General features: G+C 37.9%; 1 protein-coding gene and 2 pseudogenes across 3 annotated transcripts; 1 reads left to right on the plus strand and 2 right to left on the minus strand.

Annotated features, from left to right (window-relative positions):
• Positions 1-2,725: 2,725 nt before the first annotated feature.
• On the plus strand, positions 2,726-6,760 carry LOC121806274 (protection of telomeres protein 1b-like). 3 transcript variants are annotated; one of them, XM_042206261.1, is made up of 10 exons: positions 2,726-3,113; positions 3,193-3,326; positions 3,439-3,589; positions 3,671-3,735; positions 3,853-3,941; positions 4,602-4,883; positions 5,069-5,145; positions 5,247-5,305; positions 5,956-6,108; positions 6,362-6,760. In XM_042206261.1, the coding sequence occupies exons 1-10, from the start codon at positions 2,993-2,995 to the stop codon at positions 6,566-6,568; spliced, it is 1,338 nt and encodes a 445-aa protein (XP_042062195.1). In that variant the 5' UTR covers positions 2,726-2,992; the 3' UTR covers positions 6,569-6,760. The 3 variants fall into 3 exon arrangements, with proteins under 3 accessions (XP_042062195.1, XP_042062194.1, XP_042062193.1); XM_042206260.1 differs by having other exon boundaries at positions 2,727-3,113; positions 3,397-3,589; positions 3,671-3,726; XM_042206259.1 differs by having other exon boundaries at positions 2,730-3,113; positions 3,397-3,589.
• Positions 6,761-7,616: 856 nt separating this feature from the next.
• LOC121808868 lies at positions 7,617-13,967 on the minus strand (annotated as a pseudogene).
• Positions 13,968-14,191: 224 nt separating this feature from the next.
• Positions 14,192-16,714, minus strand: LOC121806290 (annotated as a pseudogene).

Raw genomic sequence — 16,714 nt, forward strand, 5'->3', positions numbered from 1 at the left:
TTGGGCAACTTGTTTTGGTTTATATGGGTTTTAAAGTGTATTGCATTATTTGGGTTCAATAGTGACAAATTATTGAAATTGATTAGGTTGATGTATATTGTTTAGTTTGTTTTGTGTAATATCGTGTAGGTGAATTATTATTAATTTTGTGTAACTTTGTGTAGGTGATTTTGTGCAATGTTGTGTAGGTGAACTTGTGTAATGCGCATTATTTGATATTGGTGTTCCATTTTGTGTATCTAATTATTGAAATTGTTTAGGTTTGTTTATTGTTTAATTTGAATTGTGAATGGTGTGTAGGTAAATTATGACATCATCTTTTACTTCTCGCTGTCGGCTCTTATGTGGTCCTGCGGATCTTTCTGTATTGTATCTTTAGAGACAACACGTCTCTAATAATATATGGGCAGGAGTTCCATTAGAAGACGTCTGATGCCGAAGATATGAAGGAATCATTTGGGATGTTCCCATACATCCCCATGTTTTGGCAGTAGTGGACCAGATGGGGTTCGGCGGTATATTGAGGTGTGGTCAACCAAAGGACATTGACCACCATCTTATCACCGCTTTGATTGAACGTTGGAGGCCAGAGACTCTCACGTTTCACTTTCCAGTCGGTGAAGCGACTATGACATTGGAAGATGTGGAGGTCTTATGGGGCCTCAAAGTTGACGGAGAAGCTGTGACGGGATACATCCCCACGAAGGATGTGGGATATTGGAAGCAACTGTGTCTGGATTATCTAGGATTTGTACCAAACGCATCTGGGTTGAAAGAAATGGTTTGGAAGCAGACAAGCTTATCAAATCAATTGAGGATTGAGCTGAGTGATGATCACGACCACTACATATATGTTCAGCGTGCTCGTATTTATTGCCTGCTATTACTTGGTGGTATGATGATCCGAACGCCTCCGGAAATAAAATTCCGTTATTCTACTTGCAATTTTTCATGGATGTAGAACGGTGTTCTACCTATAGCTGGGGTGGTGCGACGCTTGCTTACTTGTACCACAATTTATGTGAAGCTGCCGTTGGTAGGAGGACTGATGTCGGGGGAGCTTTAACTTTGTTACAGCTGTGGGCTTGGGAGAAAATCCCAAATATTAGACCGAGGATGCTAATTCCCAAGCATAGGGACTACACACCATGTGCATTCGCGTAAGTTGTTCACTAATTCATTTTTTAAGTATAATTTTCATCAATTTCCGTGTTATTCGCTCATAATTTAAATTTTTTAGATGGAATGGGCCGGCGTCATATGTCAAAGCACTCGGGCATTGCATTGAGAACTTCCGAGATCAGTTCTCCAGAATGCATGGCAACCAAGTAATTTATATAACTTACATTGTTTTTTGTTTGTTGTTTTTGATTGAATTTATTTTGAGTAAATTTGTTTCACATGTAGTTTATTTGGAGGCCTTATGTCCAGCGGACCTTGCCGGAATGTTGTGTTAACGGTCGTGCTATATGGACGTCGATAACAACTCTTATTTGTTGGAATATGGTTGAGCCACACTTGCCGCATCGAGTGTTGCGACAATTTGGGATTGTCCAACCGTATGTCCCGCTCGTCAACCAGTTCCACGGTTCTGATTTTACGAAACAGGGTCGCCGTGGAAAAGCTGGCCGGAATTGGGTTGATTACCACGCCCATCATATACAGGAGTGGGACAATAGGCACAACTTGGTGTGGACTGATCTGGAGTACACTATAGAGCCTATTGCAACCGGTGAATATATGAATTGGTTTCGCCAAATAACCGTGGTGTATTTAACCAAACCTGGCGTGCATGCTGAAGAGGGCTTCCATGAAACAGCATCTTCTCATAACTTCGCGGTAAATTGAAAAAACTGTTAATTATTTAAATTCATATGATGATATGTAATTAACTTTGAAAATTGTAGGTGGAGACACTTCACAACATACGCCACTTTCTAAGTGGCCAAGATATGACAGAACATCCGGCTTTGGTAACCATTTCGAGGATGGTTGAAGATGGGCTGCAGATATCTGGGGAGGTTGAGCTGATGGACTACCGTCCTTCCCAGCGCTCTGCGCTGGACATGGACATGCCTGTGAGGCAAAAGGGGAAACGACGAACCAAGAAGAAAACTGCCTGCGGAGAGTCGTCATCTTCAAGGATGGATGCTCAGTTGGTAGATGACTCCGATGACGATTTTGTGGATCCACCTCCACCTAGATCTGCAGTTCGAGGTCGTCATTCTTTTATCCACACCGGTGGTACTGGAGAAGATATTGGCCTCAGTGATGCCCACGCTTCTCCACCGCGGTCGTCTGTGCGAGATGATTTTTTTGGGGTGGATCTAGAGAACGTTGTAGTTCAAGATACTCCTCCCTCTACACTCCCTACTTTTAGAATCGGGAAGGGGGTGCGGGGCATGTTTATGCGTAAACGGCGAGACGATTAAACTAAACCCCAACTATTTGTTGATGCAATTGAAATTCGTGTTTGTTCATTGAGTTGCACTCTTTATATTGATAAATTTATAACTCCTCTTATAATTGTTCATCGCCACGAAACAAGACACCAGAAAGAGAATAACCAAGCTGCAAAAGAGTAGAGGTGGGATATGTTATCACATTATCACTCACAAATATATGCTTATTGCAACTTGTAATAAAGAAAACATTTGTGGGTAAGATTTAAACTAATGTGCATAGGATTCAGGCAAAACATAAATAAATCTAAAGGGATGAATTCGAAGTAGCCAAAATCCCAATTAAAAATGTTTTACCCCACTTGTTTTTTAATATGCGTGTGGCCTCAATGAAGGAAGCGGCTTACAGATTAATTATTATATTGTCATGTCTTGCTATATTAACTCAACATGATTTATTTATGCAAGAAAAATATAGGAAAGCGTTGGAGATGGGAGTAGAGAAATGGGCGGGAACTAATTTGCTTTCTTAACTGCCACTCGCCACGCAATTGAGCTCACAAAAGCTAGGGTTTCGATTTTCGTGCAACATGAGTGGCGCCGATTACACATTTATGAAAATTGCTGACGCAGTATCTTGCATCAATCAGCGAGTCAATCTCATCGGTGTAGCAGTCGACACCACTCTTCCGAAATCTACTAAAGGAACTGGTAATTCCGAATTTCCCACCTTTTTTCATATTTCTCAGAAATCACGGGGCTCATGTGCCTTTTTTGGTTGCTTTTGAAGACTGTTTTTGCGCGGTAAGGATCATCGATGAGTCGCTGCCAAGTGGGATTCATATACATTTTTTCCTTCCAACTATGGAGGACCTCCCTGCAATTGAGAATGTTGGAGATATAGTTCTGCTTTATCAAGTTGTGGTAAACGAATAGCTTCTCTCTCTTTTTCCCCTCTTTTATTTTAAAGCTTTATAGCAGCTAATTTGTGCAGATATCAACTTGGCCTGACGATGTTTATGCTATGTTCAACAAGAAATTTTCATCGTTTGCAATATTCGAAGGAAGAGGCTCTAGTATTAAGGAACTTGTGCCTTATCAGATTTCAGCAAGATATGAACCTAGAGAGAAGGATAAGAAGGTCATAGTGGGGTTAAGGAAATGTTCGTTTGGTGAAAGAATTAAAGGTGTGTGCCTGCCACTGCATTACTTTAATCACTCAAAACATTTTTTTATGTTGTTTTTATACATGTATGCTTGCTAGACAGGCTTGTATGAGACTTTTTTCCTGAGAGAGATCAAAGAAGGCGGACACTTTAACGTGGTATGCAAGGTAGTTTGAAATGCTGTAGGCCTTACATCCCTCCCCTGGTTTTAGAGAGTTGGATTTCATCTTTGGTATTGCAACTTGTGCTAATATTTATCTTTTTCTCTTTGATCACCGTGTTAGATTTTGCATATTTCTCAAGTGAAGGAGGATGAGTGGATGCTCTTTATTTGGGATGGAAGTGACACAAATCCAGTTTCTGTTGAAGCTAAGTTAGTATTTATCTTCTTTTGTCTGTAGTTAGGAACTGAATTTTTTCCTCTCTATCTTGTTCAGTTGACGCAAAACTATATATTTTAGCATAATTTTAACTCATGAGTACAAAAGGTATCCCCCTTGTGCATGTGAATTGGATATGTGGCACTTGTAATTGTATCCCTCTTTTGTGTCAGTTGACCAAGGAGCTGTATATAATTGATTATGTCATTTAACTGCATACTGTTTGATTATAATGCGTATCCCTTCGAATGTACGTGACACCTGAGGATTAGCTATAGTGCTGTTAAGTCATTGTTGATAGTTGATTTGTGGTTTGGGAGTTAAATTTGATTAATTGATTGAGTATTAGTTAGTTACTTAATCTATGGAACTTGTGCTGAGGAGGAGCCCTGCCCAGTTTATCATCTTTCCTATCCATGCACCATGCATTTAGAAAAATAAACCTATGAAATGCATACAGATATTAATAAGGAATAGATATTTACTCTTGATTATGCTGTCTGAAAAACTTCTGAGAGGCATAATGCATAATCAAGATTGAGCATAATGCATTTTATGTCATATTATGATTATAATGAGAATTCCTATTAACTTAAGGAACCAAACCATAACCATGAACTGAAATCCTTTGCTCTTGTGGTCTGCTATTTCAGATATGACAACGCGATGCAAAATCCACTACCTTTAATGTTGGAACCTGCTCCATTATCAAGAGACATTCTATGCACCTTTCCAGTTGTTGGAACAGTCTTGAGGATGGTTATTGATCAAGGCCAGGAGAAGCTTGGCATTAAGTTTATTAAATGTAACAGATGGATGAAGTTTATCAACATAAGATTTGAAGTTCATGCTGCTTTGTGGCGTGCAGTGTTGACACCCACCTCTAAGCTCTGCTACTTGCCCGATGATGACTACAGTGTTATGAATCGTCAAAGGTCATAAACTTAATATAATAGCTGCGTTTGATAGATTATCTTTCCAAATATAGTAATAGCAAACTAATCGTCTCATATTTTCTTTTGTTTGATATTTCTGAGTCACCCTTAACCAATATCCCATGTCTACTCATAAGGTTATATCTTTGTTTTTCGAGTAATAACTGAAGGCATGTGTAAATCAGGATTTACAAGGAGCGTGTCCCTACCCGATATGGAAGGATGCCCTTCTCATGTTTTTATTGGCCCTCTTCCATAACAGGTCTTGTTGCTTTGAGTATATGATGACTTTGTACTTTCTGTTGCCAATAATGATGATGTGTATTGCATTGCATGCTTACTGCTTAAATTTTTTGAAATTAGAGACCAGCCATCCTGATGCGAACTTGGTAACGTTGATGGACGTCCTAACTTATCCTGAGGTACCCTTTCTTATGTGATTTCTCAACCTACCTATCTTCTGTTACTCAACATATCTCTGTCATTACATATGTGGTGGATACTGGATAAACACCCATACAGTAATATTTCCTTCGTGTCAATTTGAATTGGTTAGTGCAATTCCTTTATGAAAAAAAACATGCTCTTCCTCCCAAGTCGTTTGTCATTTGATGATTACTTGCTGGTCATGCATCTTTGTTATTATTTCATCCACTTCCCTTTGACATCTCACCTTTTCTGTTAGAAGTCTTATTACATTTATTGTTTGGTCATATTTAATGTTTAATTGGATTTTACTTATATTTTTGTGCAGCTTTATATTATTATTCTATTTTATATAAAATGTTTTAATGCCTATATCTACGCCGCTATGAATTACTTGTTTCAAGGTTGAACAATGTAAAAACTGGATATGTGATATTCAGCTGAGCTGACTGCATTATCATTTCTTTTTAATTGGTCTGAATGCAACATTTTGTACACAATATAAATGAATATGAGGGAAATCCTATCATACAGACATTACTAGTGACTTACAACTGGATATGCCTTTACGTATCACTTAACAACTTGAATCACGAAGGTCATATGGCTTGCTGCCGCTTTCAACTATTGATTTTGTGCATTGCAGGTTACATATAAATTTAAGTGTTTGGTCAGGGTTGTTGCATTAGCCCCATGGAGGCCAGAGGATTTCCGCTCGCCTAGTGGAGTTTACAGAATGCAGCTCACTCTGGAGGATCCGACTGCAAGAATCCATGCTTTTCTTTTTGACAAGGATGGGGTAAATTAATCTACCATTGAAATCTCTACTTATTTTAGTTGTATCCTACTCATTCGATTTCCAATGTGTAAATATTGTCACAAAAATGTCCCGGAACACATTTTCTGGTACTGGAAAATTGATGTGTCCACCTCGAGTACAGAAAATGTGTTCGAGAACATTTTAACCATGGCGTGAGTAATACTATAAACATAACTATTCATTTGTGTTCCTTTAGAAAAAACTGAGTCATTTGTGTTATTTTGGCATGCAGGACAAGTTTTTTGAGAATCGTGAGTCTGTTGATGAGCTAACAAAGATGCGGGACGTGTTGCTTGGAGTTAATAGAGATCCGACGGGTGAGTATGTTACCAGAGATCCACCATGGATACAGTGTTGCCTCAAGTCTTATTACATCGATAGTAATGATGTTTGGGGCAGTAGAACTTATGGGATCTTTGACACTACTTGTGTTAGCTGATCATGGCTGTATAGACTATAGAAGGTCTCTAAGCTATTGGGTTCGTACATTCGCTTTCCCTAGAAATGAAAATTGATATTTGAGGTCCTTCGTTCATGGCCTTAGTTCGTACATTCACATTGTATTAGACAACTATCACAAATGATTAGCCAATTACTTAGTCATATAGTATAAACTTTCAAGTTTGAGCCATACCGCAGCGATCATGGTCTCTTTCGACATTGCCCACAAGACTTCATTGGCGAGAGACAAAATAGTAGCGTTGTGTGCCTTCTCCATGATCTCAACCCTCTTGATGGTGGTCTTATCATCGCCTTCTACCACAATCTACTCCCTAGGATCGGTCTTTAGAGCATCCACAAGCCATTGTTGCACGAGCATGGCCTTCATTTTGATGCACCAAAGGCCGAAGTTGTTTTTGTCTTTGAACTAACCTTGTCGTCGCCATTGATTCGTTTCCCCTATTCCCACAAATGGCGCCAAATTGTAAAGATTATCGAGATTGATCTATTGTCAAAGAAATGCAATGACAAGAATTCTACGTCATTCGATCTCTTAAATGATCTACATCCATGGACAAGAGATTCACACACTGTTGTCCATCAATGTTGTTCCTCACGATACAATGCAGTAAAATCGATTCAAGAATTTATTCTACAAGAACTGCAGACCCGAAAGATTGTAGCTTCTTGATCACTAATGGTTTAACTAATCAAACAGTGTCTATTTTGTAACTTTCAAATTAGAACTTTATTTACCTACATTGAATTTATGTAAATTTATTACACTTAATGCACACATACTGAAACGTAATAATGATACACTCCATGTATTGCAAGATATATAATATTTGAACTGCATGTACAAAATGAAGCAGAATAAAAAAGGCTAAGCAAAATCTGCAGTTGAAATTGTCAAACTTGATCACTCAAAATCCCAAATAAAAACTAGAGGCCATATGTACTGAAGTACTACTTATTTTAGTACTTTTAGCATAACTCTGATACTAAAAAGGATTAAAACTTATATTGATACACTTGAACATACCCTACTCGGTTGAGAATTCAAACAACATACTATGACTGTACTTCTCTCCCGGTTGGGCGACAACGGTAGGGAAGTTTGGCTGGTTGATGGCATTCGGAAATCCCTGCGTCTCCAGACAAGCGGCCGAATGCTTTCCATACACAGCACCACCTTTACCAACAACGCCGTTCACGTAATTTGCAGTGTAAAACTGCATACCAGGAGCATTGGTCCACAGATCGAGAGTCCTCGAGCTAGCAGGATCCTTCAACTTTGCAGCGTGCTTCAAGCCTGATTTTTCCTCCCCCGCAGTCAAGCACATAGTTGTGGTCGTAGCCGATGCCAACCTCATTGATACGGCTGCCAATCTTGTTTGCAGTAGTGAAGTCGAACGGCGTGCCTTTGACAGCCATGATCTCACTGGTTGGAACAGTGTTCTGATCTACGGGAGTGATGTGATCCGCCCATATCTGAATAGTGTGATCTAGAACCGTTCCAGATTCATGACCGGCTAGATTCCAATAGGTGTGTTGCGCAAGGTTGATTAGCGTTGCCTTATTCTTCGGCAGGCCTTCCATGTCGAGCCTCATTGTAGTCTTGGATGTGAGCGTGTACGTCGCGCTGAAAGAAACATCACCTGGATAACCTGCATTGCAAATGATAAAATAAGTGAATGTATGAGTTTGTATCGAGGTAAGGAGGTCTAATGCATTTGTTACCTTCTTCCCCATCGAGACTGTCATACTTAAAGGTGATTGATGGTGTATCACCCTGCTTATATTCAGCCACTTCCCAGATGACCTTATCATATCCCTTGTTCCCACCTTCATGAAAAAATGCAGTATCGCGAAAAAGATTAAAATTAAATCAAAACTGGAAATTTCTAGTTGGATTAAAGAAGTCCGTTCCACGTTATTTTATAAAATTCTGTTCAACCAGTAAAGTTACAGATGGGGAAATGTCCTCTTGTTATAAAGTTAACGGCCTAAATTGAAGAAATAAAAATTCAGTGGTCCGGACTTATTGCCATGTGGTGTGTCCAACCAATCACAATTGCATAAACCACTTCTCTCCTTTTTTTTAAATCTTTTTTCTGCAATTGTGATGGTTAGACACACCACGAGGCAATATGTCCCAACACTGAATACTTACTCTGTGGGAAGAAGGGATGTGGTTTCAAGTTTTGATTTTGCTTCGATAAATATCTTACAGATTTTAAATCCTTATTTACGACTGCATTCACGATATATCTTCTTGGAGATGGTGGTGTTCTTGTAATCCATATAATTTGAATCTTTTTTCATAAAATATCTCCTCCACCCCAAATCTTTTTGTCCAAGAACGCCCTCAGAAAAACCAACACTGATATCCTTTCAGCAAACTTTTCTTACAATCATAAAATATTACAAAGGAGCACTGCAAAGGTAAGAAACTGCAAACTTGTTCATCTTTACATCTCAAACTCTCTCTTTTATAAAACTAAATGCAGAAGCAAAATGATATAGAATCGAATTTCACATTATTTTGCCGGTATGGCATTGTATCTGCTAGGAGGACATTATATGTGATAAAAGTAAAAAAATAGATGGTGAGGATGCATACCATGGAGACTGTTGGGCCCATTGTTAATAGGAAATGAATACTCAACTCCATTGAGTGTAAACTTCCCATCTCTGATCCCATTTTGCCACCCGACCCACAATGGTGTGGTATAGCACTGAATTGGATCTAACAGCATGACGAATCTTTATGCTATCTACTGAAAGACGAGGTCTTGATAATTAATTTCTTAATCAATGTACGTTAGCATTGAGCATACGGTATTGATTATGCACTACTTTGACTTACCAAAAGGTACGGATTTTTCGCAACCCAAGAATCCTGGTATATTGGGTAGTGGTGATTAATATCTAGCGGTGCTAGGATTGCTATTATATTGAATCGTGCGCGAGGTGAGTCTCGTTTGATAACGTCCACAAGAGGAGTTCGAAACAAGGTTTTATTATTCGGAACCTAGCTAGTTGGAGTTTGATTACTCTATGAATAATAAATAAAAGTTTCTTGCTAAGTCCACTCTTGGAGATAATAATATGTTAATTAATTAAGTCCATATCAGACATTGATTAATTAATGGACGTTTCTATCTTAAGCGCGAGAAATAAATGACAAATAAATGAAAACCCGGAATACTTGTAATTTCGGATTTGGGTGGGCAGTGCAATATTACTTCTGTAGTGGCTGCTCGTAATATTCCAATATAAGCTTATATTAAATTGTAGGTTTAATTTAATTAGTAAAAAGCTAATTGGGGTAGGTCATATCCAAATTCTTTCATAGATCCTTGACTGGGCCCAATATGTGACTTAATATAAATAGGAGAATAAAGGAGACAGAAAATACAAGATTTATTTTATAAAATTTTCATCCCCCCTCCTTCAAGCAGATGGACAATTTTTGCTCTCCTCCGTGAGCAGATTCCGCCATCTTTATTTAAGTCCTAGTATTCTGGTGAGATCAGCCCACATTGATATCAAATTACAGTCCGGGAACCAGTCAGAAGATCCGTGGTTTAGTACTCAAGATCTTCACGTGGAGAAGGCCCGAGCTATCTTCGATTCTTCAGTGAATCAACGAGGTAAATTGGCTTACTCCGTAGCAAACATGTTTTAGGTGTTAATTGCGCTAAAGCATGTTTAAATTCAAGTTATAAGTATGATACATGTGAGAATTACGCGAATAGAATTTGTCTAAATAATTTGCAAAATAGATCAGAATTATTATGTGATCCGTTTGAACGCACGCTTCCGCTGCGAACCCCTTCAGTGCTCGCGGCGGACAAACGTCCGACGTCGAATCGGACGTGGGATCTGCACCGCCTGGGCCTGCTCCGCCGCTTGGCGCTCCATTTCGGCCAAGCATTCCGCCGCAGCCTCATAAACGCAATCGAATAAGGCCCGAGTCAAGGCTCGAGTAATGCCCTCCGAGGTACTTCATTCGTCGCCGAGTTTCATTTTTTTAGTGAGAAAGATTGGGAGTGAAATATTGGTGTGTGGGGAAAGTGAGAGATGAGAGAGAATTATTGGTGTGGGAAATGGAAGAGAAATGGGGGTTTAAATAGATAAAAATTTCAAAAAAAGTTAAAAAAAGGAAAACGCGTTGCATCGTCCGCGTGACCCGCAGTGGAGTGGACAATACCGCGGACGATGCATCAGGTATCGTCCGCATGGCTACAGTGGCGGACGATAGCCCGCCCGTTGCATCGGGCTGATGCTCTTACATTTAACAGAGTTAGTAACTTAATAAAGTTAAAACGGATCACACAATAACTGCATTTATTACGATTTTATCTGGTGACAGATCTTTTATTCCTCTAATGATCTATCCATATCGTATTGATTTTATTAATTACAGTAGTCTTTTTTTTAATATTATATGTTACATCCTCCTTTCAGAAAAAATACACAAGTTTTTAAAAAAATTTTTTACCAATATGTTATAAACTTGCACAACATACGTTTTTTTACATAAATTGGTATTTACATCTAATATGAAAAAAGGCTTTTTTTCAAGTAGACTAAAGTTCAATTTTGATCCCTTACATTTTCTCTAAAAATTTTTTTGGCTCCGGTTGGTACACAGAATTGAAATTGAATTGGAATTGGAATTGGAATTGGAATTGGAATTGGAATTCTATAGAATTGAATTGGAAGAAATTCCAAATCCTATATTTGGTAAAATATGAGAATTGATATGAAATTGAATTGACATGTTTGATAAATATATACACAATGCACACGCTACACATACTTCACATATTTCACACACTACACACACTACACATACTTCACACACTTCACACACTACACATACTACACACATTTCACACACTATACACATTTCACACACTGTACACATTTCATACACTACACACATTCCACACATTTCACACACTACACAATTTCACACATTTCACACACTAGACACACTTCACACACTTTACACTTTTCACACACTACACACACTACAAACATTTCACACACACTACACACACTTCACACACTACACAATTTCACACATTTCACACACTACACACACTTCACATATTTCACACACACTACACAATTTCACATATTTCACACACTACACACACTTCACATATTTCACACACTACACACACTTCACATATTTCACACATTTCACACACTACACACAGTTCAAATGTGTGGTGTGTGAACTGTGTGTGAAGTGTGTGAAATTGTGTAGTGTGTGAAGTGTGTGAAATGTGTGTAATGTGTGAAATGTGTGAAATTGTGTAGCGTGTGAAGTGTGTGGTGTGTGTTTAATGTGTGTATTGTGTGTAGTGTGTGAAATACATGAAATATGTGAAATGTGTGTAGTGTGTGAATATGTGTAGTGTGTGAAATACGTGAAATATGTGAAATATGTGTAGTGTGTGAATGTGTGTAGTGTGTGAAATTGTCTAGTGTGTGAAGTGGGTGGTGTGTGTTTAATGTGTGTTTTGTGTGTAGTGTGTGAAATACATGAAATATGTGAAATGTGTGTAGTGTGTGTAGTGTATGAAATGTGTGAAATATGTGTAGTGTGTGTAGTGTGTGAAATGTGTGAAGTGTGTGTAGTGTGTGAAATGTGTGTAGTGTGTGTAGTGTATGAAATGTGTGAAATATGTGTAGTGTATGTAGTGTATGAAGTGTGTGAAATATGTGTAGTGTGTGTAGTGTGTGAAATGTGTGAAGTGTGTGTAGTGTGTGAAATGTGTGTAGTGTGTGAAATGTGTGTCAGTGTAGTGTGTGAAGTGGGTGTATTGTGTGTAGTGTGTGAAATATGTTTAGTGTAGTGTGTGAAGTGGGTGTATTGTGTGTAGTGTGTGAAATATGTTTAGTGTGTGTATTGTGTGTATTGTGTGAAATATGTGTAGTGTGTGAAATGTGTGAAATATGTGAAATGTGTGTAGTGTGTGTGGTGTGTGAAGTGTGTGTAATGTGTGAAATATGAGAAATGTGTGTAGTGTGTGAAATGTGTGAAATTGTGTGGTGTGTGAAATATGTGTATTTTGTGTAGTGTGTGAAATGTGTGTAGTGTGTGAAATATGTGAAATGTGTGTAGTGTGTGAAATATGTGAAATGTGTGTAGTGTGTGAAACGTGTGTAGTGTGTGAAGTAAGTGTAGTGTGTGAATATTTTGAATTCCACTACTTTTGATATGGAATTCAAATTGTGGAATTGGAATTCAATTCCAAATCCAAGAATTTTTATAATACCAAACACTGGATTTGGAATTGATGGCTTCAATTCCAATTTCACACCTCCAATTCCGAGTACCAAACGCAGCCTTTGGTCTCATACATTAAGTGTGTGACCTTTTGGCTTTTAACATATTGTTTTGATACATTTTGGTCCCAAACAAGGTCACAAACTTAATGTTTGGGACCCGAAAAGAATTTTATGGAAAATGTTTGGGACCAAAAATCCCCCTTTATATGTGTGTAGTCTCTTAGATAATGCATGTTCTTCTGTAGCAAAACTAACTTGAGGCAGTTTACTCAGTTTTAGTAAGCTTTGAATTCGGAGTTCTATTGATTATTGTGATGACATACATGGAGTTTACATAATTCAAATGTTGATTGTTGTTATTTTCTTTCAAGATGACTCCATCATCTAAAGTTTTTAGTAGTATTTGTTTAGTACCGTAATCTAATAATTATAATGTTTTTCTATTTTTATTTGTTCTTACAACATGAGGACTTAGTTTTCTTTGTTTTTTGATGGACAACTGAATGCTACATATATGATCTTTTACTTATATAAATGAATCATTCATTCTTGAAGTTCTTAACAATTATGCACAAGTGCATGTATACTGGTATTATAGATGCATTACTTCTATAAATGAATCATTCATTCTTGAAGTTCTTAACAATTATTCACAAGTGCATGTATACTGGTATTATAGATGCTATGCAATATCTTTGATGCATTCATTCTATAAAATACTCTCTCTCTGTGTAGAGTCATTTTTTCATTTTGAGCATTGTATAGGTCATTTATTTTTTTTAGTGAAAAGTAACACATTTTTTCGCTCTTATTTTTACCACTTTCTTACTTTATTCTGTAACACATTTTTTCGCTCTTATTTTTACCACTTTCTTACTTTATTCTCTCTAACCCACTTTTACTTTATTATCTTTTTATTTAATACATAATCACACACATTTTTCTTAGTTTCCGTGGCGAAACGTAATATCTCTACTACTATGGAACGAAGGGAATACTAATTAGAAGCTAAATGAAACAGTACCGTCAGTCCAATGAGTTCCGCCGGAAAACTCCATAGGCAATTTCGCCTCGAACCCCATGAAAATTGAAGAGAAATAGAAATGTACGTATAAAGAAATAAATTTTCAGGGCTTCAATTTACCGACTCGGATATGCAATTTCACTTGTTTTTTTTTGTATGGTGTAGATGTGCTTTATTTTTGTAAATTTAGTTTAATGAGTTTAAAACAAATTAAGATCTGTGCGTTCTGTCAGGTGTTACACTAGTTAAAGATAGAAAATGAGTGTAAAATTGCAAAGGAAATTACTGGAACAGTTGTTAAAATTGCAAAGTGTACAACTACTCTTGTGGCCAGGTTTATCTCAATCTTGACATTTTATTACCTTATCTAGAAAAAAATGAAATGCTATCACAGACATGTAGTTACTATGTAGTGCTGTCATCATACTCATACAATATTATAGGACATGATACACCACACAGTAAAAGATCAAGAATCTTACAAATATCGCCTGCCCGAGGATGCAAAACATCACCAGCAACAAACTCCTCCACGATTCCGTCAACTTCTACAGCGCTGCAGCCCGTTTTTTTCCTCGTTTGTTTCGTCTCAATCTGTCTCCCTAACGTTTTTTGCTTCATGTACCCAACCAGATTCCCAGTACATATTATAAGCCAGTGCATGGATCCCGTAATCAGCAATTCCCTTATCAGCTAGCTTTATCCACAATCTATTCCCAATATCGACCTTCCCATGAATCCTACACGCCCCCAGCAGAGTTCCCCATACATTACCATCCCCTTCCCCAATTCCATGGATGTTATCTTCAATAAATTTCTCGGCTTTCTCTATCTCACCTGATCTGGCCAAGAGGTCTACAACACAGGCATAATGCTCGATTTTGGGCTCAATCTTGTAGACTCTTGTCATACTCTCAAACAGAGATAGGCCCTCTTGGACCATCCTAGCATGAGTACAAGCAGTGAGGACAGCAACAAATGTAGCATCAGTTGGTCGGGTCCCACTCAGAACCATGTTATTAAATAGTTTGAGTGATTTCTTCGCATCCCCATGTAGTGTCATTCCAGATATGATACAATTCCAGGCTCGGCAGTCCTTTTCTTGAATCTCTTCAAAAACTGTTAAAGCTAGATCCACACAACCGCATTTTGAGTACATGTCAACCAATGCGGTAGCTAGAATTGGATTGGAGACGTACCTGCATTTCTTGGCATACGAGTGTATCCATAAACCCTGCGATAATGCACCAAGATGAGCGCATGCAGTAAGTGCACTCACCAGAACCGACTCATTTGGCTTCAAACTCAAGTTTTCCATTGTTTTATACAAGCATAATAACACTTCTCTGAAATCACTTTTCCGTGAATATGCTGCAATTATTGCACTCCAAGATATCACATTCCTCTCTGGCATCTTTCAAATAATTCTCTCGCTTTCTTAATGTCTCCCGTTTTACCATAACCATCGACCATTGCGGTCCACATAACCACATCTCTCACTGGAATTTCACCAAACAACTCTTCTGCTGTCCCCATGTCAAGATTTAAGGCATAGAACTCAATCAAAGCGCTTGCAATAAATAGATCAGAACCAAATCCTAATTTAAAAATATTAGCATGTACCAATAAACCTATACGCTCAAACTCCTGTGAAACCATGGAACAAGCTTTGACTAGAGGTGTAAAAGTGTAGTTATTCTTAATAAGTCCATCTTTCATCATATCTTTGTAGCACAAGATGGCCTTTATGGGTTGATTGGATTGCACATAGCCTCTAATTATAGTATTGTACTGAAAGGTAGTACGAGACCAAAGGTTTTGGAATATAACACAAGCATATGAGAACAAGGTAATGCTAGAGGAGCTGGCAGCATCTGAGAGGAGAGAGGTAAAAGTGGCCGTGTCAGCTGAGAAGGGGCATTTCACAAGTTTGGCATGGATAATTTTGAGCTGATTCAGAATTTTGCAATGTTGAGTGAGGAATTTTGTGTCTGTTGGGAGTCTAAACCCAACGCCTCTTTCAATCATTGAAAGTGTCTTTAACCTTACATGCTGATTTTTTACCGATGGAAGGTACAACTTACCAATTTGGAAAGTGAGGGGAAAGTGATTCTCTACTACAGTTTTATCTGAGAGGGGTATAACAGTACTTCTGATCTTGGTCTTCACTATCCATTCTTGTTTCCTTCCAGATCGTTATTGTGATTTGCCCCATTTCTTCATCTGCATCATCCTGTAAAATATTTATTAAGACTAGCATAAGTCAATCTGTAACAAATCCCACTCACAATCTCCTAAAATTTAAAGGAGCCATCATAAGGACTATATCTTTAGAAGATTTCCCCATTGCCATTGATAAGGTAGTTTACAAATTAATTAAAAATATTCATAATATCGTTGCACTCTGTTCAATTCAAAGTTTACCAGGAATATTGATTATTTAAAAGAAAACTAAAACCAAAAAGAAGGTATAAGAAAGACAAAAATCTCATACACCTAAAGTCTAAATCCATTGATGGCAAAGGAAGTACGTAGCATAAACAGTAGTAATTGATTAGCCAACCAACAATGTCTTCACTTTTCATACTATAGTGCTAGTGAAGACCAACGTGCATAATGGATGTTGCCTCCACAAGTAACTAGCTATATCTGAGGTGCTTTCTGCGTATAAACAAGAACAAGAAATCTCAAAGCATCTTTCTATTCCGATTATTAATACATTACTTAAACTGAAATAAAAAAAGAGACTGGAAATACAACGCATGCTGTAGGAGAATAATGGTGAAATGCCAGATAGGAGCTAGG

This window comes from Salvia splendens, chromosome 6 (assembly GCF_004379255.2).
Source record: "Salvia splendens isolate huo1 chromosome 6, SspV2, whole genome shotgun sequence".
In the NCBI taxonomy this organism is placed as follows: Eukaryota; Viridiplantae; Streptophyta; class Magnoliopsida; order Lamiales; family Lamiaceae; genus Salvia; species Salvia splendens.